Genomic DNA, 25,633 nt, shown 5'->3' with positions numbered 1-25,633 from the left:
TTTCAAAACTGTTTGGCCTTGCAACACCCTATTGAAAATGTTTCTTCTCCTTTTGACTTTGTGTGCAAAACACCAGTGCTATTGCATCTCTTGAAAGCGAGCAGTGATGGGCTAAAGCATCTCTGTGTCAGATTTCACATCATGTACAAAGGTGACATATCCTCAATTAAGTCATCTGAAGAAGTAAAGAGGGGAAAGTCTGAAGTGCTAAAGAGGACTGAAAAATTCCAGATTAAAAGCAGTTTTGCAGTTTTAAAGTAAGTCGCACATCGCTTCTTAAAAAGCTTTTTCAGGGGCATGACGTAGCATTTAAAAACTCCTTTTACATTACATTACAATTACAGCAAGTATTTGTTTTCACAAATTGGGCAAATGACTGCGTAGACGTGACACAACAATAAACAAATTGTCTGTTCGGTTCAGTTTTAAAACTGATACAGTGCAAGATGATGAATCTTTCTGTAGGATACAGTATCTGAAGATTCAAATGTTTATTCTTTTAGACATTCTTCTATTTTCTCGGCAGCTGCTGTACAAGAACTTGTATTACCTCAGCCGAGGAGATTACGGTTTCATATATATAGTTAAAGATGGTGTACACACGTTGTTGTTTTTTTTACCATCTTAGCAAATTTTAGCACATGCACCACACACATTATGATGATTCCAGCCTCCATTGTGATTCCCATTCTCTATACCCGAAACAAGATACTGTATATGGAATTATGCATTGAGAAAAAAGGTTTTCAAAAATGTATTTGGGTACAATTTTGTATGAATCTTTCTGTGCACGGCCTTGTAGTTGGATCATTAAAGTAGAGACTTTTATTTTCCTATATTTAAGTGCAGTGTTAGTGTTCAAAGTGCATAATTCCAAAGTGACTAAAGACAATATTGTTTCTGCTGATTCCATTCCAGTATTTTATTGTTGGTCATTATGGCGGTACTTGGAGAGCTAAGTCATTTGTGGGGTGGTACTTGGCATACAAACTTTGACAACCACTGGCAGAGTAACAACATTACCCTCCAAAACAGCACTGTAAGGACTGCAGGTTAATTCTACTCTATATATTATATTTTGCAATTGCATCACTGTTCTGTATTCACTATAAAATGAAATGTATATCGATGGTGGTGGTAGGGTTAGTGTCGCAAAAGCCCGGCCGCCGCGCGTAAAACGTGCGTTCTGGGAAGGTGGGGGTTGGAGGTCCGCGTTTTTTGGGGGGGAGGGGCAGGACTCGAGCGCACCAGTGAACAACGACATCCACAGGTTGTTGCGCGGATCTCGTCATCTCTTGTTCTGACGCGCCAGATGTGGAAATTACAGTCATCTTTCCAGGACGCTTTTGGCTCGTTCATTGATTTGCGCGTGACTTTTCTCCTTCCGTGCGTTGACCAAACATTGCGCGCATCTTTCCTTTGAGGGTGAGCGCGCGTTTTGTTCGAGAGCATCATGACACGAGCCCCTCACCTAAGCTGCACATCGGCAACGTAATGGCATTTAGGGGCGGTTGCTGCTGCGGTTCGGGTCCAATTAATGAAGATAATGCGAGATTCCTGCTGCTGGCCTTGTTCATCATCGTCTACCTGCTATGCGGGGCAGCCGTGTTTTCCGCGCTGGAGCAGCCCAAAGAGAAGGAGGCCAAGGAGCGATGGGCGCACAGGTTCGAGCTCTTCAGCCACACGTACAACCTGAGCAAGACAGAGCTGAACCGCTTCCTCAGGAACTACGAGGAAGCCAATGTGGCAGGAATTCGAGTGGACAGCATCAGACCTCGATGGGACTTCACCGGGGCTTTTTACTTCGTGGGAACTGTGGTTTCCACCATTGGTGAGTGACAACAAATAACAATAATGATAATAATAAATAAATCCATTTGATTCTATTTCATTAAACCACTTTTTTTTTTTTTTTTTTACTTAGCAGATTTAGTTATGGATGCATGATGTAAACATGTACAGCGAAGTGAAATTTCAATATGTTCACATGTATATTTAAAAATAAATAGCTTTCTATTCGCAGAGTAAGTACACTTTTTCATCACGATACAAATATCAATGACCATGTACCGTATGTCTACTTTTTTTTTTTTTTTTTGTAATCAACTTGAGTTAGTATATTTAAATTCAGGGGCGCCTTTAGAGTTGAATAAAAATCCATTCTTGTGATTCACCATCAGTGTTTTCTCCACTGGAAACAATAGAAGTTGTATAAATCCGTTTCAGAGTCAAACGGATGAAAGAACTGTTCAGGCAACGATTCAAGCAACATTTTAATATTCATAACTGCCTTACAGGTGTAGAAAGAACTCAATTGCTCAATGCAAATCAATAAAAATACCGCTGCTGACGCATTAAGGTCCAGTTCGTGATACTGTTGTATATGGCTGCTGTCACACATGCAGCTTCACCATCACTGGTAAGAAACGCTAACCGCAATTTGTGAGTCATCTATAAGATCACGTGCGTCAAATTCAATTGCACAAGGGGCCAAAAATCAAAAGCACACTCAAGGTCACGGGCAAACACGATAAGCATTTATTGAACAGACTAAAACTACATGTTGTTGTTTTTATGACATCAACCTGATTTGAAACCGACGGGACACAATAGTTTTCCAAAAATAAATCAACTTAAATAACTTTGCCTATTTATATCTGCATCAAGATTTCTCCTTTCACAATTATAAAAATTCTAAATATGAAGAAGTTGGGGGGGAAATTTAAATATAAATAAAAATGGTGCATATCTATAAAAGTTCAGATAGTAATACATCAAAACATTCCATTTTCGTTATGGCATTTTTGTCAGCGCTCGATTAGCATCTTTTCTTGGCATTGATTGTTCAGGGTAAGCTTGTGTGTTGTTGAGATTCTCTGACTGGACTGCAGGTGTTTTATCGGCGAGGTGACGCCTCCGTGGTGTTTTGTTCATCTTCAACGCAGAGAACAGCTGCTCACACAGATATGTGCTACCAAACCGCGTGTGGCATTGCTTCAGGACTCTATCCCGTGAGCAGCGCCGATCCAACAGTGTCGTCCTCCGCTTTTAGTTTCCCATTACACTCCGGTTCTTTCAGCTTCATCTGAATCTGTAGTGCATTATCTAGTTGTACATTGGGCTGCAAAGGAGCTCGAAATTAGTTTTCTGTGCTTCAAAGTCAATCAAGCGCCGTGCGAATTCAGTGCGAACTTTGCTTATGTGTGTTTATCAGCAAAGTGTTGGTTTGGGATCACCTTGGCGCAGACTTGGCTCAAGATTACTTGGCAGCAGGGAAAGTGAGACAAGTTGAAATGTTGCGTTTGTGTCTCACAAAGGGGCAGCGTCACTTGAAATGCCTTCACTGCATTACTAATCGTGCGGTCCCATCCCTGCAGCTGGAGGCCAAAGAATCTGAGATGCTTCGTTATTTCAGCCAGAAACGCCAACTCACATTTCCGCTTTGAATCGCTTAGAACTGTGGATTCTTTTGCTTGACTGCACTGGCTCCCAATTTAATGTCCAATATTTCCTCTGTAACAAACAAATCGGAGTCCACTCCACAAGTGAAGATCAGTCGTGTCAGTACGCTCACCCACAGCAAGGGAGCATGCAACAGTTGTTTTTCGCTCTTTCGGTCAATCTTGTTTTCAAATCAGGGGCCCTCTCACACTCGATCAGCCTCATTCAGATCAGCATTTGTGTATATCATTACGTTTGCAAACACCTGCTTTTTGTCTGGACACTAGACTTCACATACTTTGATCATGCAGCTCTTCAGAAACTCTGCCTCAGTAAGTGGCCGTGCTGATTTGATCTCCTTGCTTAAACAGCAGCTTCGCATTGTGATTTTGCTTGGGTGAAGATAATCTGTTTTTAGTACTGTGTGATGAGATCCCTCTTACATTCTTCTCTAACCTGCGTTCCGATTTTTTTTTTACTTTTCCTGATTGGCTTGTGCCATTTAAGTTTATATTGAAGTACAGCCATTTTATCTAAAGAATTAGGATGCACGGGTTTGCCAGCGATGTCAGTAAACATATATATTCAGCTTCTCGCTGGTTTTGAAAAGCTCTGTTTTCAGAATCAACTTTTCTCTTAGCCATTCTATTATAGGATTTCTTCTTCGTGTCATCGGCGCTTCACAATACTCCTTTAAAAAAACATATCGTAGGGTGTTAGGGAATCAGAGGATTATCTACTGGCATGGTTTGCACACGGCAATTATCACGTATCATGACTCTTTAATGTGTTATATTTGACAGACCTGGTGTAATAGTTAAAGTGGTGTTGTTTCTAGTTGTGGGCAGTTCAATTATTGCTATTTTTGGTGGAAGTGAATCCAGCACAGAGTTACAATGCTGGTGCAATTAATGACACTCTGGTCTAATTCAGCATTTGTAATGTGCATGTGTGGGTGTGACGGGAAAAGATGTGTTGTCGAAGCTAATATAGACCGCTTATTCGCTGTCGGCAAGCTCACTATGTCGGCTGGTTCCGTGCTGATTTCTAAATGGTCCCGCGAGCTGAATGAAATTGTATCCCAGCCAGATGTGGTATTTTTGTCATCAAATATTACGCTCTTGCCAAGTACTGTATGGTTATATACTTATCTACTGTTTATAAAGGACATACAGTAAAAAAAAATTTTTTTTTTTAAATCTCAAATTTCAGAGGTGCTTGAGCACCCTAAAATGGGGCTAGAAACACCCATGTGCAGAAGTACTAGCTTTATTTATTCTGTAAAAGTGGAAAACTGGAGTTAACAAACGCCTATCCTTGTGCATAGGCACCATCAATGTGTCTTTCTCGTCAGGATGTGATGGTAAGTGCAATTTAAACATTGATGATAGTGTTCTGTAATAAATGACACTTGAGCGGTTTTGTGATTAACTGTCTGACATGGCAAATTTAATGAGAATGTGGATTCAAGTGGGCACATTTTTAAACATACATCATTCCCATGTTGTAATGACTTTTCATTGATTATTTCCAATGACGTCATCAATCACACTGCGGTATTGGATGTTCCAGACGAATGGAGAGGGAATACAGATGTTTGTTAATTCTTTGATAGCAGAACTGTACTTTCAAAACATGACGAAATAATATTTACAGTGTAATTAATACTCATTGTGCCGAGTCCATCTTTCAGCTACAGCTCTCAATATCTCATAAATATGAAACCTCTGGACAAATTTTCCGAGGCACAACACACTTAATCAATAATTGAATAATGACTAAATGTCACCCTCCTCGAGTAGGTCAGGCCTGGATGGATGAATACATGATGGAAACAGAAAGTGTTATAATAAAAATGGGTGACAAACTTATTCATTAGTCGTCTCTTTTATGTCATTTAGTAATCAACTATCTCGTGCTTTGGTTAAGTTACAAATGTTCTTGAAAGGCAGCATGCTGTATTAGTGTCACAGTCAAGACGTCACAGGTTCAAATCTCAGCTCAGGGCCTCCCGTGTTTGCATGTTTTCCCCGGCTTTCCTCCCACATTCCAAATACTGTACATGAATGTTAGCGTAATGAAAGACTCAAAATTTACCTCAGGTTTGAACCCATAGTGTTGGTGTTTGTGTATGCTGATTTTACTTTTTGTACTTTACTATCTGTGCTGCTTCACTTTTCAAGTTTCTTATTAACACTGCACATTATACATTGCACACTATATTGTTGTAATGGAAGGTTCAAAAAGGATTTGGCACCGAATATGATTGATTATATTTAGTATGTCTGACAATGATCAACACGTTTTGAAATTTATTTTCTAATATGTCTTACAAACACACAGTAAATTCCGAATATGACAGGGACATCTACCATGTTCTTTAAAATGGTGAAGTATATTGATTGTTAAATATAGTACAATTGGGTCCATGTAAACATTTAGCAACAACTGCAGTTATTGTAGGGAATTCTGTGTTGAGATTTTTAAGATGTGTTTTGTGTGTCCAAGGCTTTGGAATGACCACTCCTGCCACAATTGGAGGGAAAGTCTTCCTGATGTTCTACGGCCTCCTCGGATGCGCAGCCACCATCCTCTTCTTCAACCTCTTCCTGGAGCGGGTCATAACTGTCATCGCCGTCGTCCTCAAATCATGCCATGAGCACCGTCGCAACAAGGCTCAACTCCCCCAAAATGGACAAGGGGTCCGTGCAAGGTCAAGTGGAAAAGGGGAGGACCTCGCCGGCTGGAAGCCTTCAGTCTACTGTGTGATGTTCATCCTTGGAGCGGCAGCCATTTTGGTGTCTTGTTGTGCCTCGCTCATGTATTCTGCAGCCGAGGGCTGGGGCTACTTGGACTCGCTCTACTTCTGCTTTGTGGCCTTCAGCACCATCGGCTTTGGAGATATGGTGAGCAGCCAGCGGCTCGTCTACGAGGGCCACGCTACGGCAGCATACCAAATGGGAAACTTCTTGTTCATCCTGGCGGGCGTCTGCTGCATCTACTCCCTCTTCAACGTCATCTCCATTGTCATCAAGCAGGTCCTCAACTGGCTGCTGAGGAGACTCGAAGCCCCCTGCAGATGTTGTTACTCCAGAAGGGGTCACCACCCACACCGGCACCCCCGTCGGAACGTGGTGGCCCCGGGCCACTTGCGAGCCCGCAGCGAACCGTCCATAGAGACAGATGCCATCAATGAAAGTGAAACTGATGTTGGGCGCAGGATGTCTGGAGAGATGATCTCTATGAGAGACTTCCTCGCAGCAAATAAGGTGAGACCGTCTGTTTGAATGTAATCACGTTTCTACAAGCCAGCTTTTCACTCCTTTCCCCGTCATTTGATTAGACTGCTTTTACGAGAGACATAATGAACACCTGGTCAATAATCGAGCTTCACTGTAGTCGTTGTCTCCTTGTTAAGTTTCACGAGTGCCCTACCGGCGGCCACTAGTTTTGCTGCCATTCGAAATTTTAATTGACGGTGTTGCAAATTCACAGCTGTAACAGGATATTCAAAAATGCCAAGTCGTATCACAGTCCACAAATGGAGTCAATGATTGAGGTGATCATTGCCAAGAACGTCTCAAATACCTATTACTATAATAGAGCAACAGCGGCCAGCGCAATCTTCTCCTTCCTTGACAATCCCACCATGATTTTTGTTGTTGAATAACGGATAATACAGTTGTATACTGGATATGGTGCCTCAAAATGTGGCTTCCCAAAACGAACACCAGAGGCTGCAGTTTTTCCATTGCAGTGATTTGGGTTCTGTGTGCAGCGGTCAATTGCCTGGTGTGAAGGTGTGAGTCGCCAATTTTCCAATGCACTGATTGGTAGTGCTCACAGCCTAATAAATTATTGTTATGCGCTCTCCCTACAGCAGGGATGGGCAACTTAAATGATGGCGGAGGCCAACATTTTTTGTCAGCCCTACCAAGGGCTTTTTGAGGGCGGAGTTGATGTTGATCGCCCACTTCAGGTCTTGAGAGACTGTAATTCCCAGGAACATGAAGGTCTCGACAGTTGACACAAAGCAGCTGGACAGCGTGAGGGGCAGCTGTGGCGAAGGATGCCTCCTGAAGTCCACGATCTAGGCCGATGACATTGGTGTCATCTGCAAACTTCCGGAGTTTGAGAGCCGGGTGCGTTGAGGTGCAGACGTTCGTGTAGAGAGAAAAGAGCAGCGGAGAGAGGACACAACCTTGGGGCGCCCCAGTGCGGATGCTGCGTGTGGATGAGGTGGCCTCCCCCAGCCTCACCTGCTGTGTCCTGCCCGTCAGGAAGCTGTAAATCCACTGGCAGATGGCAGTTGAGACGCTGAGCTGGAGAAGCTTGGAGGAAAGGAGTTCAGCGACGATGGTGTTGAACGCTGAGCTGAAGTCCACGAACAGCATCCTCGCGTAGGTCCCTGCACTGTCGAGGTGTTCTAGGATGAAGTGCAGTCCCATGTTGACTGCATCATGCGCAGACCTGTTTGCTCGGTAGGCAAACTGCAGGTGGTCCAGCAGGGGGCCTGTGACGCTCTTGAGGTGGTCCAGCACGAGACACTCGTGCTTCCATACACTCAACAGCAACAACATCTGTCTTTAAATTTAAATAAGTGAAACTATTTCTCAGACAAGAGGAACAAACCGGCATGCCGCTGCTTGTCTAATCAGTCTTCTGTCAGTCCCTTAAACTGGAAGATAAACTATGGATTAATTTTCATCTGAATCATGTGAATAATGAGCCCTAAGTGTGGCAAAGAATAACAAAACAATATAGAGTAAATTGTTAACTCAGACTGTCTGGAAATATAGGGTGTTTGAAGGTTTGGCTCATGTTACTGTTCAGTGTTGTGTGCAGTGCCCGTACCAACATCAGAATCAGAGTCATCTTTATTTTGCCAAGTATGTCCAAGAAACACACAAGGAATTTGTCTCCGGTAGTTGGAGCCGCTCTAGTGCGACAACAGACAGTCAATTGACAGAGAACACTTTGGAGACATCAAGATATTGAGAAAAACACTGAGCAATAAAAGGTTGCTAGTAATCTGGTAATGCCGGTACATTTTTTTGTTGTTGTTGTTTTTTTTTGTTTTTTGACAATTGTGCAAAAAGATGCAGAGTCCTCTAGCAATTAGAGCGGTTTGAGTGACCATTGTGAAAAGGGCGCAGAGACTTCAAGGAACGTATGCAGTTTAAAGTGACTAGTCGCGAAATAATCTGGGACAATGTTGATTGTGCAAATTATGCAGATACTCCTCAATCAGTGTGCAAGTGGTGCAGATGCTACTCTGGCGACAACAGATATGCAAATAGTGCAGCGTGGCGAGACTACCACATTACCATATTTGTCCCATAACACTTTAGCAATGCCACAGGCACAACATTTCTATATTAAAAATCATTTTTGATTGGGGCACGGTGGCCGACTGGTTAGAGCGTCAGCCTCACAGTTCTGAGGACCCGGGTTCAATCCCCGGCCCCGACTGTGTGGAGTTTGCATGTTCTCCCCGTGCCTGCGTGGGTTTTCTCCGGGCACTCCGGTTTCCTCCCACATCCCAAAAACATACATTCATTGGAGATTCTAAATTGCCCGTAGGCATGATTGTGAGTGCGAATGGTTGTTTGTTTGTATGTGCCCTGCGATTGGCTGGCAACCAGTTCAGGGTGTACCCCGCCTCCTGCCCGATGACAGCTGGGATAGGCTCCAGCACGCCCGTGACCCTAGTGAGGAGAAGCGGCTCAGAAAAGGGATGGATGGATTTTTGATTGGTGCTTCAGTAATATTTTTTTAAAAACACAAAAAAACAATGGTGAATTTAGTTAGTTTGTTCGTGTTTAGCCACAAACTATATCAATTTCTATAGAAATTATCCTTATTAAGGTCATCTGACTTTGGCCAAGACCCTAGGGTGATCATCAGCCAACTGCAGGGCACACAAACAAGCAATTATCACAATTACAGACAACGGAGTCTACAATGAACCCAAGATCAATGTTTTTAGAATTTGGGAGGAAGCTGGATTTAAAAAAAATTAAAATAAAATAAGACCCACTCAAACACAGGGAGAAGATGTAAACGCCACATAGGCCGAAATAAATATAGTGTATTTCACTATGCACAGATGTGTACATTGCCTCTACCAACATTATTGCTCACTGAAACATCAGAATGTATGTTTCAAGACTTGATGTTTTATACTCTTTGTCATTTTTTGGTCAGGAAGCGCTTGTTTCTAATGTCAATTCCTGCTTTGGTTTAAAAGTAGAATACGCTTTCTGCGCGTGGAAGCTTATGAGCAAAATGAGAAAATAATTCCTTGCTTTTACTTTAATCCATGTTATCAGATCATTAGCTGTAGCTGGCCAATTTAATACACTGGAGATGATTTGATTTTCCAGTCACCTCATTAGCCACACTGTTATGATTTTTTTTGTTGCTCTATTTTTCCCTGCCTATACTCCTGCTCTGCCATCCAGTATGTAGACAAAACGCCTCATTCAAACATGGAAATGAGTACACAATACAGCATATACAGTATGTTAGATATGTATCTAAGGCAGTTTAATGTTTCACACACACAGTAGAGGTGGTTTGTTGCACATTGATTTTGGTCCTTTTTTTATTATTGTACCCCCAAAATGATAAATTCACACTCTACACAAACAAAGCTGCACTTCTTGAGCTGGGGGATGCGGTTGGTTCCTTACTGAAAGGCAACTAGACAGTAGTCAGGAAGCAGAAGAGCATCTTTCCAACAAACTAGTTGCCATTTTCACATTTCGTCCGCAGCAGGACTCGAACCTGCGGTTCTGAAGCCCAACTGCTGAGCTACTGCTGCTTTTGTTCTATGTTAGTATTGAGCTTTGACTTTAACTGCTAGTTTAGTTTCCAAGCATAAACCAATAAATCCCTGTGATCATGCTTTTTAGCTTGACAACCTTTCATCTGCTGTGCTCCTGTTTTGTTTTGTTTTAACCACGTAGAACTTGAGATATCAACATATATAAATTGGAAGTGTGCCAGAAAGGTTCCAGCCTCGGTGTCACTTCGCATACAGTAACAATAATAGTAACAGCAAAAAGCTGACACGGGAGACAAGGTTTTAACTAACCTAAAGTAACCTACCAAGATTTGATACACAGAGTAAAGGAGAGTACTTTTGGTAACCTAGCAACAATATGGCCCAATTAGTCCTCTGCGAATAAGGATGTGGGGGCTGGCAGCGCCGTTGGGCTCAAACTATGTGCCAAACAGATTCGCTGTATTCTACACTCACTCAGTCCTGTGATGTCCAAAAAAGAAGAAAGGAATTGCTGTGTGTGAGTGGGAGGGAGGTAGAGTGTTGCTTTTGTACCTGTCAGTCACACTTTATTGAGATCTGTGTTCACTTAAATTAACACAGGCACGGAACATAAGTGGATTCAGAGAAATAACTGTTGCCAGCACATTGCGGTAGTGGCTCTTTCTCATCTGATTTCTTTTAATGTCTCCTGCAGGTCAACTTGGCTATCATGCAGAAGCAGCTTTCCGAGATGGCGATCGGACACCCGCGCCAGTCCAGCTCCACTTCACATCATAACGGCTTCTCCGGGGGAGTGGGGGCGCTCGGCATCATGAACAACCGGCTGGCAGAGACAAGTGTGGACAGATAGGGAGAAATAAAGTGGATCCAGTGGATGCAAGACAGTGTGAGGATGAGCGTCGAAAGGAATAATCAGCAAAGACCTATGCTTCCTTGGAGATTCGAATACTGCGTATTTCCCATTAACATGTGTACACTCAAACAATATGAATAATGCATGATAGTTTGCTGGAATCTCACATATGGGCCAGGTTCAGTATGGTGGGATGTTCATCATGTGGAATTCAGTTTCCATGGTGATGGAGAAGTCCACTTTGTTGCCCGTGTACCTGAGCTTTTAAGGTTTATTTGCCATAGCTGACTGCACAGCTGACTTCCACTGCGCTAAAGTGCTTTACAGAACAGTATATTCACTGTACAGTATCTCATGTCCATGAAAACTGGCTTCAATAAAGCGGCTTTTTTCTTTGCTGGTTTCTGTCTTTTATTTATACAAATCAGGGTCTCGCGCAGAATAGAAAAGACAAGTTCCCAAATATATTCATGATGGGGGTCGTGCTACATTATCAGTGTCATGATAACAATGACAATAACTAGTCAGATGTAGCTTCCTCAAGCACATTTGCTCTCCCTGTTATTCAGTGCTTTGGCTCTCATGATGTTATTTTGGCCCGAATGTATGTATGTGTGTACTTTGCTGATTTGTGGATTCAGAGCAGGCAAGAAAAACAACAACAACAACAAGAAAACACATTTTGAAATACTGTCCAATTTTATAAATTCTTTCTTGAGTTTTTGATAACACCTGATAGCAGCCAAGAGTGTCAATAACTGTGGCCAAAAAAAAACATACACCCACTCGATAATCTTTGCTCCAAACGTACAGGTGAGGGAGCGGTATTCAAAATAACAGTGACCAGCTATTAAAAACATGTATTTTTATTTTAAATCATGTTGCATGCGCAGACAAACTTGGTTTGAAACTGAACCTTCCCTTTTAGAAGCAGGTCCTGCTTTCCACTTGTAGTTAGGAGTCACCTGAGCTCACTGTTGCCTTGACATACGAGTTTCATTTTGTTCTGTTACCACTTTCATAACTCAAAACACTCGCATCAAATCCCCCATTGAAACGAACGGAAATGCCATGAATCTGTTCCGGCAACCCCTAAAAACTCCCAAAAATGTTTGTAATGTGTTTTTAAAATGGAAAATAGCACTCTAGAATTTTGTACTTTACAGAAACATAATTAAATAATTACATATAATGTAAAGAATTAAACATGATTTAATGCTTCAATTCAATTCATTGTGCTGATCTACAGCCATTGTGGAAAGGATTATACAACCACTACTAGTGATGCTATTCGTAAGCCACTCTATGGCATTTTCCATTATGTGTTAGCATTAAGCTAGCGAGGTTAATTCCTAAGGAAAAGTCGTTCAGTGGTTTTAAATACCGTGATTTTGCTGCCACTATACAGTGCTCGTATCTCATGTTTACGCTCGCGAGTCAAACCACAAAATCAGCCAAACGACGGCTCGTATCTCGAAAAACTCTTACGTCTAGTCACTCGTACCGCAAGGCACCGACTGTATTTAAAAAGACGACGAAAGCAGATAATGTCGAACAGCGCAACTGTTTACAAGGTGACCGTGATGAATAACTGGCAAGAACTGATTGCATTACCTTAATGGGCTCTTGCACAAAACGTATCGTATCCTTTGCGGATAATACGCTTTACGCTTCTCCACTTTTGCGCACTATGACAGCCGTGTAGTCTCGAATAAACAGGCAAGTATGAGTCTTAAAAAAGATCAAACTTGTTTTCCCCCCCAAAGCAACACATACAATACCGTGAACATGTTTGTGTTCCAATGTTTATATCATCATGTGTTTTAAGTTACCATGAATTTCCCAGCGATGTTAAACTCACTCATAAGTACAGTAAATACTGTATATTGCTCTGTCCCAGAACCTGATTTCCTGGACATCGCAATGCATGAAACCGTTACATTTAAAGGAGAAATAGATTCGTTAAAGACAGAGAGCGAGGAACTAAAAATTAACTCTACATTTGGATTACAAAGATGTCAAATATATGTATCTTTTTGTAGGAAAATCAGGGTTTGCCTGATGAAAATGTCATTCCTCCCCGCAATTGAATTGTCAGGAGAAAAAGAAATTGCTGCCGACCACTGCCCTCGATCATTAATCGATTGATGATTTTGGGTGCAGCAAAATCAAGCACTGCACACAACAAAACTGAACAAAATGAACATCAGTGTGGACTATATCCATGCTATCAATAGAATGTTGTGACATTTCTCTGAACAACGGTGGTCCCTCCCCGTTGTGATGAAATCGTGAGCAACTCTTCCGGACACTCAGCGGTGTCATCTGTCTTTAAATTTACATCAGTGAAGCTATTTCTCAGAACATTCACAACAGGTTCAGATTACAGTCAAGTTATCAGAAATCAGTTGCAGTGTTGTTGTTGCACTGTTGATGTTGGTACAGGCACTACACACAACACTGAACAGTAACGTGAGCCAAACCTTCGAACACCCTATATTTCCAGACAGTCTGAGTTAACAGTTTACTTTATATTAGTTTGTTCTTCTTTGCCACACTTAGGGCTCATTATTCACATGATTCAGATGAGAATCAATCCCTAGTTTTTCTTCCAGTTTAATCAGAGGACTGATTAGGCAGGCAGCGGCATGCACATCTTGTTCCTCTTGTCCGTGTTTTTTTTTGCCTGTTGGAATGATTTTACTAGTGTTGTAACGCCGTCTTGCTAATAAAAGAGGTTTCAATCTCAATGATGCTCATCTGCTTCAGAAAAACAATTGGATTTGATTCTGATTGAAAAGCGGTTTAAATAAACTCGGACACGCTACTGTTTTCATTCCACATAGTACAACATATACTTCCAAACGGCACCATGATGGTGATGACAAATTCAAGAAACCTGATTGAACGCTATATTACACATTTCACAGTTGATCTTCCTCCAGAAGACAATTCAATATATCTGAAAAATATCATGTTTGAGGAGTGCAAAAATTGTATACTTGACTTTGGACAGTAGGTGCTGGTAGCATTAGTTTGCATAACTGGCTCCATAATTGCACAGACGTGTGATTCGCTGAATAAACAGTCGGAGCGCTGTATATTTAGCTCATTAACTGTAATGACATAATTAGGGTGGCTGCAGTGGACTGTTAGTGTTGGGGACATACTTATTGAATTATCATCCGTGTGAAAGATATGAAAGAGAGCCTGTGGGGGTGGGTAGCGTGTGGGAGAATAGCAAGAAAACTATGTATCCATCCATCCATCCATCCATCCACTTTCTGTACCGCTTCGCCTCAATTTACTTTTTTTTTTTTTGTTGACAAAGTCTCATTTCACTGTGTACAGACACCGATTCTGAAACACTGAACATTTGTCAAGGAAAAGACAGACTGTGGCTTTCACGAATGAACAGAGCTGAACACTTTATTGAAGGTAAGCTTTAACGTTTGTTGTAGGTAAGCTTTCACGTTTAGAAAAGTTAGAAAACACGTTACATGCTGTACATACAATATACATCCATCCATTTTCTGTACCGATCACGATATCCTTTTTTAATGTTTATATTTGTTTCAGCACTCTTGAGTAACACAGTTTTACAAAATATATGTCTCACGTTGACTGTCGCTGTGGTATTATATTCAACGTAAATACACGATGGAAATGTAGGCTTCTTTGACTATCGGCCGGAATGGCAGCTGACTTTCTCCATAACTCGTGGCTAGCCTTGAGGCTAATGTTAGGCAAAGTCATTGATTGCTGTTTTAGCTAATGTAAGCCAAGTTGTGCGCTGCTGCGGGTCATTAAGTGCAACTGTCTCGGTTTAATTTTTGCTATTTCCATTGGGCGGTAGTTGTTTCATTGTGTTGTCTTTGCCACTGCATCCAATGTTTCTTAATACTGTCAACTTGTTTAGCCCTCATTTTAGCACAGATTAGGAAATGTATAAAATAGCCGATATTATGGTTGTACAGGGAAAAAAATGACCAAATGAAAATGAACACAAGTTGTGTCTCCTACTATTTTTGTTTCAAACCAAGTTTATCCTCCCAATCTCGACCTCCAACATGGCTGCCAAATACAAATCACGTGATCAAATTTAATTGAACATTTTCACATTTCAATTGTCCGAAAATTAATATTTACGAACTATGTGAGTGACTGGTTTGCAAATCCACCTCGCGGTTCTTGAGGTCCTGGGTTAAAATCCGGCCTTCCTGTGTTGCATTTTGCATGTTCTCCCCATACCTGTGTGGGTTTTCTCCAGGTTCTCTGGTTTCCTTCCCCATTCCTAAAACTTGCATGTGTTCAGGGTGTACCTCGCCTTTTGTCCAAAGGCGCCTTGGAGAAGGCAACAACATACCCGCGACTCTAGTGAGGATAGGCTGTTCAAGAGAATGGATGGATTTATAATTAAAAATGTATCTTTGTTCATCTATCTAAACCAGAGATGTATAGTGGCAGGCAGAACAATTAAATTATCTTCCCTGGCAGAAGGTACAATAAACCTGTGTATCCACCTGCTGCCATTCATTCAGCAGAATAGGACATTGCCTCCTTTGAGTATATCAGCTTTGTGTTCAATAAATAAAAACAGACTTGAATACAGTTCAAACCAGTGCACGTCTGTAGGTCTTTTTTTTTTTTTTAATGAAGGCTTGCAACTACATGCTGGAGTGAGATCCACTTCCCAAACACAGGGTGGCGGTAGAGTGCCGATGGGTGATGTGACGGGCGACTGAAAACAACGCGATGATGCCAGCGTCGTGACGTCACTCCCAAGCGACGAGAAACGATGGTAAGTGAGCAAGCAATTTTCTCTCTCTCGGAATTTTCCCCCATACATGGACATTTTATAACTTTCCGTCGTACAACCACCACACCTCATACATTAAGGTATTAAAGTATTGTTTTCACTTAATGGCTTGGTTTCGTTATATCCAAAACGAGTACCACATTCAGCCTTTCTTTAGCCGATGGCTAGCTTTTCCTTTGCTGTTATCTTCTTGTCATTGATGTCGTTTCTCAAATGTTATTTAAAGACACCCCGTAAAGTCGAGACATTTGATTATATGCGCGAGCGGAGTTCCCTATGGGAGTGTTTTCTTCTGCATTACCCGTGGTTTTTATGTTTTACTAACACAGCTGATATGTGGGCCAGGCGAGCTAAACGTACCGGGCGCTTTGCTCTGTCATTTGGAAGATGTAATTACCGGTACATTATTTACATGCATGACTGTCTTGACACTTATGCTAAACAACGTGCGACTATTCAAGGGTCAAAGCCAGAGTGGCGGCCACGGTCCAGGGGGAGGCAAGAAGGACGACAAGGTAAGATTGGCATAGCAAATTTAAGCTATTGCTAACCTGTTTTGTTATGTTCGTTTTTTTTGTTTTGTTTGTTTTTTAACTCAACAATGCTTGATCTACTGACACGTTAAAAACATGATATAAAACATATTTCTTTTTATATTTCTTCTCACATTGTAGCTACCAGTTAGTTTGATTTAGAATATTGATTCCGGTTTATTTTTTGCTATGTTACATACCGTTGGTCCTTGGTTTACAAGAGAGTTCATAAAAATTAAATTTGTCTTCTTGTGCCGTATAACAATGTATTTTTACACTGCTGTGCTACTTAATTGCGATAGCACAATTTATTTGTTCCCATTCAACTTGAGAATTGTTTTAACGTTAACTGTAAAAGCCTTGGTTGAGATGCTCAGTAACAATTGGTAAGAATGTTCCACTTTTTTTCAGGATAAGAAAAAGAAGTATGAGCCCCCAATTCCCACCAGAGTTGGGAAGAAAAAGAAGAAGACAAAAGGACCAGATGCTGCCAGTAAACTCCCGTTGGGTAAGTACATTTTAAAAAGCACACAATTAAGAATTTGTGAATCTCAAGCCTGTAAAATATTCGTATTTATCCAGGTCATTCGTTCTCAGGGCATTGAATTGTCCAGTTGCAATCGATTCAATGCCCTGAGAATTGGTTAACACAAATGTTTTTGTTTTTGGTTTGTTTTTGTTTTTTTAAATGACGATGATGGTATTAGACCTGTGGTTGAGGTCTTGAGTATTTTTTGGTTGGGGGGGGTAAGTTTAGGATTGCTAGACTTTTATGTCCATGGGAAAAAAATATGGTGTTTTTATGAAATTGATGTTAATTGATGTTTTCAGTCACCCCTCATACTCAGTGCCGCCTGAAGCTGCTGAAGCAGGAGCGGATTAAGGACTACCTCCTAATGGAGGAGGAGTTCATCAGAAACCAGGAACAGATGAAACCACTGGAAGAAAAACAGGAGGTCAGTCCTAATATGACTAAATTAAATGTATAGGTATTCTATTTTATGTGCAGTGTGGTGGCCTAAAGCTTGGCTTCCATGGGTTTTCTCCGGATACTCGGGGTTCTTTCAACATTCCAAAGACATGCATGTTACGTTAAGTGAAGACTCCAAATTGTCCATTGGTGTGAATGGTTTTTAGTCTATACAGGGTGGGGCAAAATTAAGCTTACTTTTGGACCACCCTGTAATGAACTGCCGGCCAGTCCAGGCTGTATGCTGCCTCTCGCCAGTCATCCCTGATAGACTCCCAAGGTGTGACCCTAATGAGAAAAATCATGTTTGAACAACGATTCCTGTACAAAATGCGCATACAGGTATCACATGGTATTGTTTGTCATTTTACCAACAAACCCCAGAATGGAGGAGGGGGGGGGGGGGACATCAAGTTCTCCCTGAATTTTGAAACATGAAAATTTGAATGGGTTGACAAGCCGTTTAGCAGAAGTTAATATGAGAGGGTATCTTGTGCTCTGCTTCTAATATAAAATATAGTATTTGCGTCATAGGAGGAGAGGTCCAAGGTGGATGACCTGCGAGGGACCCCCATGTCTGTGGGCACTCTGGAAGAGATCATTGATGACAATCATGCCATTGTGTCCACCTCAGTTGGCTCAGAGCATTACGTCAGCATCTTGTCCTTCGTAGATAAAGATTTGCTGGAGCCAGGCTGCTCAGTCCTGCTCAACCATAAGGTAATGTTCAGTGATGCTCCCGCAGTCCTCATTCATTATCGTCATACATTTAAAAAAAGATTGGTATTCATCTCGTCGTTGATCCTTCAGGTTCATGCTGTGATTGGGGTGCTGATGGATGACACTGATCCTTTGGTGACTGTGATGAAAGTGGAGAAAGCCCCTCAAGAGACCTATGCTGACATCGGGGGACTGGACAATCAGATCCAGGAGATCAAGGTATAAATGTCTGTCAGAGAGGGCGGCGGTTATACGTAAAAAAATATATAAGCACAGTATAGTATTTGTACAGTTCGCAAACAAATCAGTTTTGAGAAGATATGTCTGTTCAAAAACTGCCCCGGTTCACAAAGTCACAGCATCCGCGTAGGGCACTCACCTATGCTTTCTCTCAAACAGTGTAAAGCAAGTTGTTCGCGCCTTGCGACACGTATTTCACATAGAGGTAGTTTATCTTTTTTGCTGTTGTTCTAAATTAGCCCGTCAGTGTTACTCCCCAAAGAAGTAAAAATTAGAGTGCTAATAGGAACCCAAATGCTATTTGTGTGTGTGTGTGGGGGGGGGAATAAAAGCTAAAGATGAGAATGGTGGTCATGTTTCTTATTTCGCTATGCACTTTGATTTGGCGAAATCTACCATCTTTTGGGGTTGGGTGCCTCGGTGGGAAGTTCCCGCTCGACGCCTGGGCAGCTCTGTGCTATTAAGAACCAAGAGGCATTAAAAGATTAATTTATTTCTATAGTTCTTTTAAACTGAACTCATACAAACAAGCTAAACATAATGGACCGGCTTAAGTCTATTTCCATTCATTTTAATGGGAAAATTTTATTTGGTTCGCAAACAGATCTCAGTACGATTGCAGTGTGTTTTGCACCACTGCATTAAACAACCACAATAATAAATAGTGTTAAATCAGTATACGTATATATATTGCGATGGCTTCAGAAATGAAATGCTGATAGCTAAGTGTTTGAATGTGTACGGATATGATGGTTACATTTACTCCATGGCTGATGTTTTTTTTTTTGTTTTGTTTAGTTTTATGGAGGCTGAATGTGTGGTTGGTTGTGTTGTGATCTTTCAGGAGTCAGTGGAGCTGCCGCTCACACATCCAGAGTATTATGAAGAAATGGGCATCAAGCCCCCCAAAGGTGTCATCCTCTATGGACCACCTGGCACGGGTGAGGATAATGTAGTATACACCAGCGATTCTTCCCAACCAGGGTGTCTCAGGAAATGATCCAAAGATAAGGTGTTCTATTAGACATGGCTTTGGCGCCTTCTTGTGGCATCTTGCTGCCAAGGCACTATGGTGAAGTGGCACATTTTGACCGAGACAAGGTTTGTATGTCAGGGAGGGGCTAAGTTAAGCTTAATGTTATCATTAGCAGTTCCGAGAGTCTTCACAGTGTGTACATGCGAAGAGTTGCATGTCAAAAATCAAATAATCTGCAAGCCATCTCAAATCATGGTGTGTTATTTTTATGGTTTAAACTATTTATGTAGACAATATTCGATCTTTTGGGGGGGAGGCTGATAATTGGTCTATTTTGTATAATGGCATTTTTAGTCTCTAGTCCCTTAACAGGTTACACTATAAATACACCATAGTTAATCCCAAAAGGCTTTGCTGAAACTTAATTTTCACACAATCTCACAAATGCACGTTACACTTTTCATGCACTGCCATTGACGGCTGTTGAATTCAAATAGTCATGTTAACATTGAGGACTGGCAGTGAATGAGTTAAAACTGAAGCGATCTGCTGAATTTAGTGAGGAGCGGACCATCTTTCATTTGAACAGTACTGTACAGTGAGCCCTTACTATTAGCGAAGGTTAGGGACCAAGACCCACTGCAAATAGCAACAAAAATTGAACAATTGACAGGCCCAGTAAAAATTATTATAATTGCCTTTTTTAAAAGCTTAAACCCCAAATATACCACAAACTATTCTCCTAAAGCACTTAAGATACTTTTTTTTTCTTGTTAAAGTGTGGATGTCTGGTGTGATGTATTCTGGTCATCCGTGACCATTTATCGCTAGTTTAAAAAATATTTCTAATCTTTGCTCACCAGGTAAGACACTGCTGGCCAAGGCTGTAGCCAATCAGACATCTGCCACCTTCCTGCGTGTGGTGGGCTCCGAGCTCATCCAGAAGTACTTGGGAGACGGGCCCAAGCTGGTACGAGAGCTATTCAGGGTGGCGGAAGAACACGCGCCTTCCATCGTCTTCATCGATGAGATCGACGCCATCGGGACCAAAAGGTGCAAAGATGTTCCTTTTGCAACCACCACTCGGGACACAATGGCGGTGATATGATGATGCGTGCGTGTGTGTGTGTGTGTGTGTGTGTCTCTCACGCAGGTATGACTCTAATTCTGGTGGTGAGAGGGAGATCCAGAGGACCATGCTGGAGCTACTCAACCAGCTGGACGGCTTCGACTCGAGGGGTGACGTCAAAGTTATCATGGCCACCAATCGGATAGAAACTCTGGATCCAGCCCTCATCAGACCTGGTCAGTATGACTCTGACGTAAATAAAGGGCACTTGAGAAGAGACATAATGTGCATGTTTCGCAATTTAAATCTGTGACATTTCTCATAATGTGTCCCCTTTAAGTGAGCACTATTCCCACTGGTTTATTCAATATAGAAAACGTTTATCAGCGCTCCTTGTCTTATTTTTATGTCTTCCTCAGGGAGAATCGACCGAAAAATTGAGTTTCCTCTGCCAGACGAGAAGACCAAAAGAAGGATCTTCCAGATTCATACGAGCCGCATGACAGTAGCTGACGATGTCACCCTCGACGACCTCATTCTGGCGAAAGACGATCTATCGGGGGCAGACATTAAGGTAGGATAAATGAAGACAGCAGTCAGAGAACAATTTTCAGTTGTGAGTGACACTTTTAGAGGCATTTATTTTACCAATATGTTTATTGTGCTTCTAGCTTGTAACAGATCTTAGTGTGATGCGATGCCCTTCTGCAAAGCACAATTTCAAACTTTGGTAAATGAGTACCTATCACATTGTCAATTAAAACTAAGCATTATAATCTTTGTCAAGACAGAATTTGAGGCTCCCCCGATACAACTGAATAATATACTCGATGTACTTGCCTGCTGTGTATTAATAACTGCTGTGATCTGTGCTACGTTTTGGTTTTCTATGTTTTTGTCTTCATCTACTCTCCTTGTGTGTTGCAGGCCATCTGCACAGAGGCAGGCCTTATGGCGCTGCGGGAACGCCGCATGAAGGTCACCAATGAGGACTTCAAGAAGTCCAAGGAAAACGTCTTGTACAAGAAGCAGGAAGGCACACCGGAGGGGCTTTACCTCTAACCTCCAAACCTTTCCGTTTCTTCCCACCCCGCCTTTATACATCGTCGCCGTGTGAAAGAGAGGGGGCATCAACTGAGTTGTTCATCTCCCCAGAGAGAGTTTTGTTATATTTTGTGCATGTCATGTCTTACTTATCTCTGCTCTTTTTAGGTTACATGATTAAGATATTACTAAAAAAAATAAACTGAATATCTTTAAACCCATGTGGCTTTATTATATCTCCTATTTAAAACCTCTTTTGCCTTATGCGTTAGATTGCCGTGCAAGACAATCTGCAGAGGATTTCTCAAGAGAATAAATAGCAATGTTCTACACTTCACTAATGATTCCGGCACAGAGGCAAATAACTAAGTCCTGTCCTGACAGAGAGTTCTGTAAAAAAAGATATTTATTTTTTTTAGCAAATATCCAATAAAACAAGTGCAAGTCTGATTTGAATCTGCTGTTGTATTTTAATCAGCAGTTAAATGATTACAGGGCGGATAAGTAAATCCAGCTAAGCTGACATCTGTCACACAGCATAACAGCAGCAATTGACTTAATTCCTCTTGATGTGTAGCCACACGCATCACTGTACTCAGCAGAAAGAGCTGCTGGGTCCCATGCAGCAAGCATCCGAGAAGCACCCCCCTCCTGCAAAACACTTTCCATATTAAATCCGGCGTTTCAACTGCACCTCACACGTCGCAGCACATTTAGCAAATGGAAGAGGAAAAGAACCCATTGAACACAGTTCAGATGGATGTGTGCTCTAATGAAGCAGCTGCCCTGACAACTCCAGGAAACAGTTGGATTCTAACACAGCGCCTTGTTTTTCAGTATGAAAACACAGAATGGGGTTGCAAATAAGACAAGGCTCACTGTGGTGTTGGAATCATTTGACATGTCACATCCGCATTCTTTTTCACCCATGATGTGTGCAGATTGTGCTCCGCTTATTAGTTTTGAGGGCAATTTAAAATAATTTTACTCACTGGCCCGATATGAGATCCCGTACAAGAGCTGTAATGTTGTTATTATATTATACGGTATATCGTTTTCCATACTTTGTAAAAGGGCAGATCTTTCTTCGTTTTTTTTTTATTTGGATATCAGGCAAGTGTGCAAGTGTACCTAATGTTGTCTGGTGAGTGCACTCAATCCCTTGCAAATAAACTGCACTGTTGATTAGTGCACATGCAAATATACAATAGGAAGTTTTAGTTTGCCCATTTGTTACAAAAAAAAAACCAAAACAACAAAATGGTATTGCGTGTAGCTGACAGTGTATTGCACACAGCTTTATTCTCACACATACCCAGAATGCACACTTTTTAGTCTGTAGTTGTTGCTGCGTGTCCACTCTCACTTTACCGGCCCGAGGCACGATGTACATTGGACATATTCTTTCATTTAATTTCGTTCGTGGAAAAGCACTGCTTATTTGAGTTAGACGGTTGTTTTAGGCACGTTATTGATCACTTCCTCGACTCAGTCCTCACAAGTAGTTGTGTCGACAGTCTATCGTTAAGTTTGCGTCTGTGAAACCAACACCCATACAACTCTACCTCTGGAGTGGCTGTTTTTGAGTTTTGATTTTCTGTCGCTTCATCTTGTCAATTGTCAACGGTAAATACGAATGACACGAATAAGAAGATCAATGTCGCACTCTCTTTTCTGATGCGAAGCCTTGACGTTACGTCAAACACGTCATCATCTTTAAACTCTTTGATGACTTTATCTCATCGCTGCTATAAAAGTTCTGCGCTTCACTCTGAATTCATACCAAGACCAAGAAAGACTTTGAGTGTGTTGCCTTCGGTGCAGTGCGACCTCCTTCCTTCCTTCCTTCCTTTCTTCCTTCTGAGCAGAAACCTGAGCAGGTAATCCTGACCTTATTTATTCAACTAGATTTGATTGTGCTGTGTTTATGTATGTGTATCATGCTTCCACACGAGATGTGTACACGTGTAATGGGGGGGAATGTCAAGTGTATGTTTTTATTTGACAGTGTAAACGTTGCTGATTGTTAACTTTTATTAGATATTGATGTTAGTGTGTTTGTGTCTGATTGTTAACTTTTATTAGATATTGATGTTTGTGTGTTTGTGTTAGTATTTGCCGTGGGAACATTGGTGATTGTTAACTTTTAAACTTGTAACAATGCAAAAACAAGTTATGAATGTCAGTGTTTGTGTTTGTACAAGGTGACGATGCGGTGCCTCCTTTGGCCGTTTGCCCTCCTGGGAGTGCTTTGCAGCAGTGGTCCGGCGAGCGCGCTAGAGATCAGCATGAACAGCAGCCACTACTACGCCGCCAGGGGGTCAGATGTCAAGCTGGCCTGCCCGTACACTCACACCGTGACCACCACGCAGTACACGGAGATCATGTGGAGTATTGTGTCCGGAACAGAAGAGAGGGACATCATTTGGTTCACCGACGGCCACTTGTATACTGATCTGGACAAAGCACTGGAGGGCAGGGTCCACTTCACATTGTCCGATCCCCACAACGGAGACGCTTCCATCATCATCAGAGACCTTCGTCTCTCAGACTCCGGGAAGTACCGGTGCTTCGTGAAGAAGTTACCGGAACTGGACCTTAAAAGCGTGGAGCTGACGGTCATGGAGGCGCCCGGTCAGCCTCAGTGCAGTGTGGACGGGGAACTTACGGGAGGCTACGGGGTGACGCTGAAATGCAAATCCTCGCACGGCAGCCACCCTCTGAGGTACACCTGGGCCAAGACCAGCGGAAACCAGGTCTTGCCTGCTAATGCCGTCGTTGACACCGTGGGAGGCACCTTGCGTGTGGACAACACCGGCGAGCGGGACTGCGGGAACTATCGCTGCACGGCGGACAGCATGGTGGACACCAAACACTGCGAGCTTGTCCTCAAGTGTCCGCCGCTGTCCCAACCACACACTGACGTCGACAGTCCGCTGTTGCTTTCGACCACCGCAGTCGCCTCCATTGCTATCGTCGTCACCATCAGCGTGGTCAGCCTTGTCGCCATCGCCGCTGCCTTCTACTGGCGCCGAAAAAAGAAGACATTACTGGAACCCAGCAACACAATAGCTATATAATAGATGCTCTTCCCTTTTGTTCCAAGCATAAAGATATCTGTTGTATTTTGGACTTTTTAGTCTTTTATTGGGCGGCACGTTGGACGACTGGTTAGAGCGTCAGCCTCACAGTTCTGAGGACCCGGGTTCAATCCCCAGCCCCGCCTGTGTGGAGTTTGTATGTTCTCCCCGTGCCTGCGTGGGTTTCCTCCCACATCCCAAAAACAGGCATTAATTGGAGAGACTATATTGCCCGTAGGTGTGACTGAGAGTGCGAATGGTTGGTTGGTTGTATGTGCCCTGCGATTGGCTGGCAACCAGTTCAGGGTGTACCCTGCCCGATGATAGCTGGGATAGGCTCCAGCACGCCCGCAACCCTAGTGAGGAGAAGCGGCTCAGAAAATGGATGGGATGGATAGTCTTTATTGTAAATGTTTTAATAAAGGCTAGAAAATTGAAAGGCTGTGTTGTTCTTGTTTTATGAAAGATGCATTGTTCAGAACTTTATAAGAACTTATCTTAAATGTTGTTTCATGTTGTCTTGAGTTTTTGACTACATCATTTTAATTTGCATGTTACTTTTCACAAGTGCAGAATCTTTTAAACTATTTTATTTCCACTTTTTTTGTCTTTATGCACTTGTATATCTTTAAATAAAGCAGAGAAATCCTTTTATGAAGGATGAATTGTTTCGAATTTGAAGGATAAGAATTTGTAACTTGGTATAAAGAACAACTCGTGACTGCTATACTTAGGCTTCTATTCAAGGAGCAAGGAATGGGTAAAAAAGATGAAAAGGGTAAACAAATATTTATTTAAAAAATTAACAAAAAGCAAAATCACAATTCAGATGCAACTCCCCAATACAAAAAAATAATAATTATAAATTTGTCGCTCTCCCAATATCAATGTTGGACCGTTTGATCAGTGTATGTGCGTGTGCTACCGATGTAGAATGTATTGATCTGGAAGATGGAGAATTTGGATGCTTTCTGACCCTGCCTTGCATCAAGACCCCGGTCGGGATCGACACTTTCCAGAATGCAAATTCAGCGATAGAAAAAAAGCAAAAAAATAACAATATCCAAACACCAATCATATTCTTATATATTAACAGTA

General features: G+C 42.0%; 3 protein-coding genes across 4 annotated transcripts; all 3 read left to right on the top strand.

Moving 5' to 3' along the window:
- The first annotated feature begins 1,494 nt into the window (after positions 1–1,494).
- kcnk13b (potassium channel, subfamily K, member 13b) lies at positions 1,495–11,081 on the top strand. Its single transcript, XM_061704788.1, has 3 exons — positions 1,495–1,831; positions 5,950–6,710; positions 10,926–11,081. Exons 1-3 carry the CDS (start codon positions 1,495–1,497, stop codon positions 11,079–11,081), a joined length of 1,254 nt encoding a protein of 417 aa, XP_061560772.1.
- Positions 11,082–15,847: 4,766 nt separating this feature from the next.
- Positions 15,848–21,676, top strand: psmc1b (proteasome 26S subunit, ATPase 1b). 2 transcript variants are annotated; one of them, XM_061704643.1, is made up of 11 exons: positions 15,848–15,885; positions 16,365–16,418; positions 16,848–16,944; positions 17,268–17,392; positions 17,941–18,126; positions 18,217–18,345; positions 19,211–19,307; positions 20,206–20,395; positions 20,496–20,647; positions 20,831–20,985; positions 21,339–21,676. In XM_061704643.1, the coding sequence occupies exons 1-11, from the start codon at positions 15,883–15,885 to the stop codon at positions 21,471–21,473; spliced, it is 1,323 nt and encodes a 440-aa protein (XP_061560627.1). In that variant the 5' UTR covers positions 15,848–15,882; the 3' UTR covers positions 21,474–21,676. The 2 variants fall into 2 exon arrangements, with proteins under 2 accessions (XP_061560627.1, XP_061560628.1); XM_061704644.1 differs by lacking the exon at positions 15,848–15,885 and adding an exon at positions 15,961–15,983.
- A 1,573-nt stretch (positions 21,677–23,249) lies between these two features.
- On the top strand, positions 23,250–25,159 carry LOC133417126 (coxsackievirus and adenovirus receptor homolog). Its single transcript, XM_061704636.1, has 2 exons — positions 23,250–23,335; positions 23,660–25,159. The coding sequence occupies exon 2, from the start codon at positions 23,666–23,668 to the stop codon at positions 24,533–24,535; it is 870 nt and encodes a 289-aa protein (XP_061560620.1). The 5' UTR covers positions 23,250–23,335; positions 23,660–23,665; the 3' UTR covers positions 24,536–25,159.
- The last annotated feature ends 474 nt before the right edge of the window (positions 25,160–25,633 follow it).

Source organism: Phycodurus eques, chromosome 18 (genome assembly GCF_024500275.1).
Source record: "Phycodurus eques isolate BA_2022a chromosome 18, UOR_Pequ_1.1, whole genome shotgun sequence".
Taxonomy (NCBI): domain Eukaryota; kingdom Metazoa; phylum Chordata; class Actinopteri; order Syngnathiformes; family Syngnathidae; genus Phycodurus; species Phycodurus eques.
The sequence above is the reverse complement of the archived record's forward strand: the minus strand, read 5'-3'. Positions and strand labels throughout refer to the sequence as shown.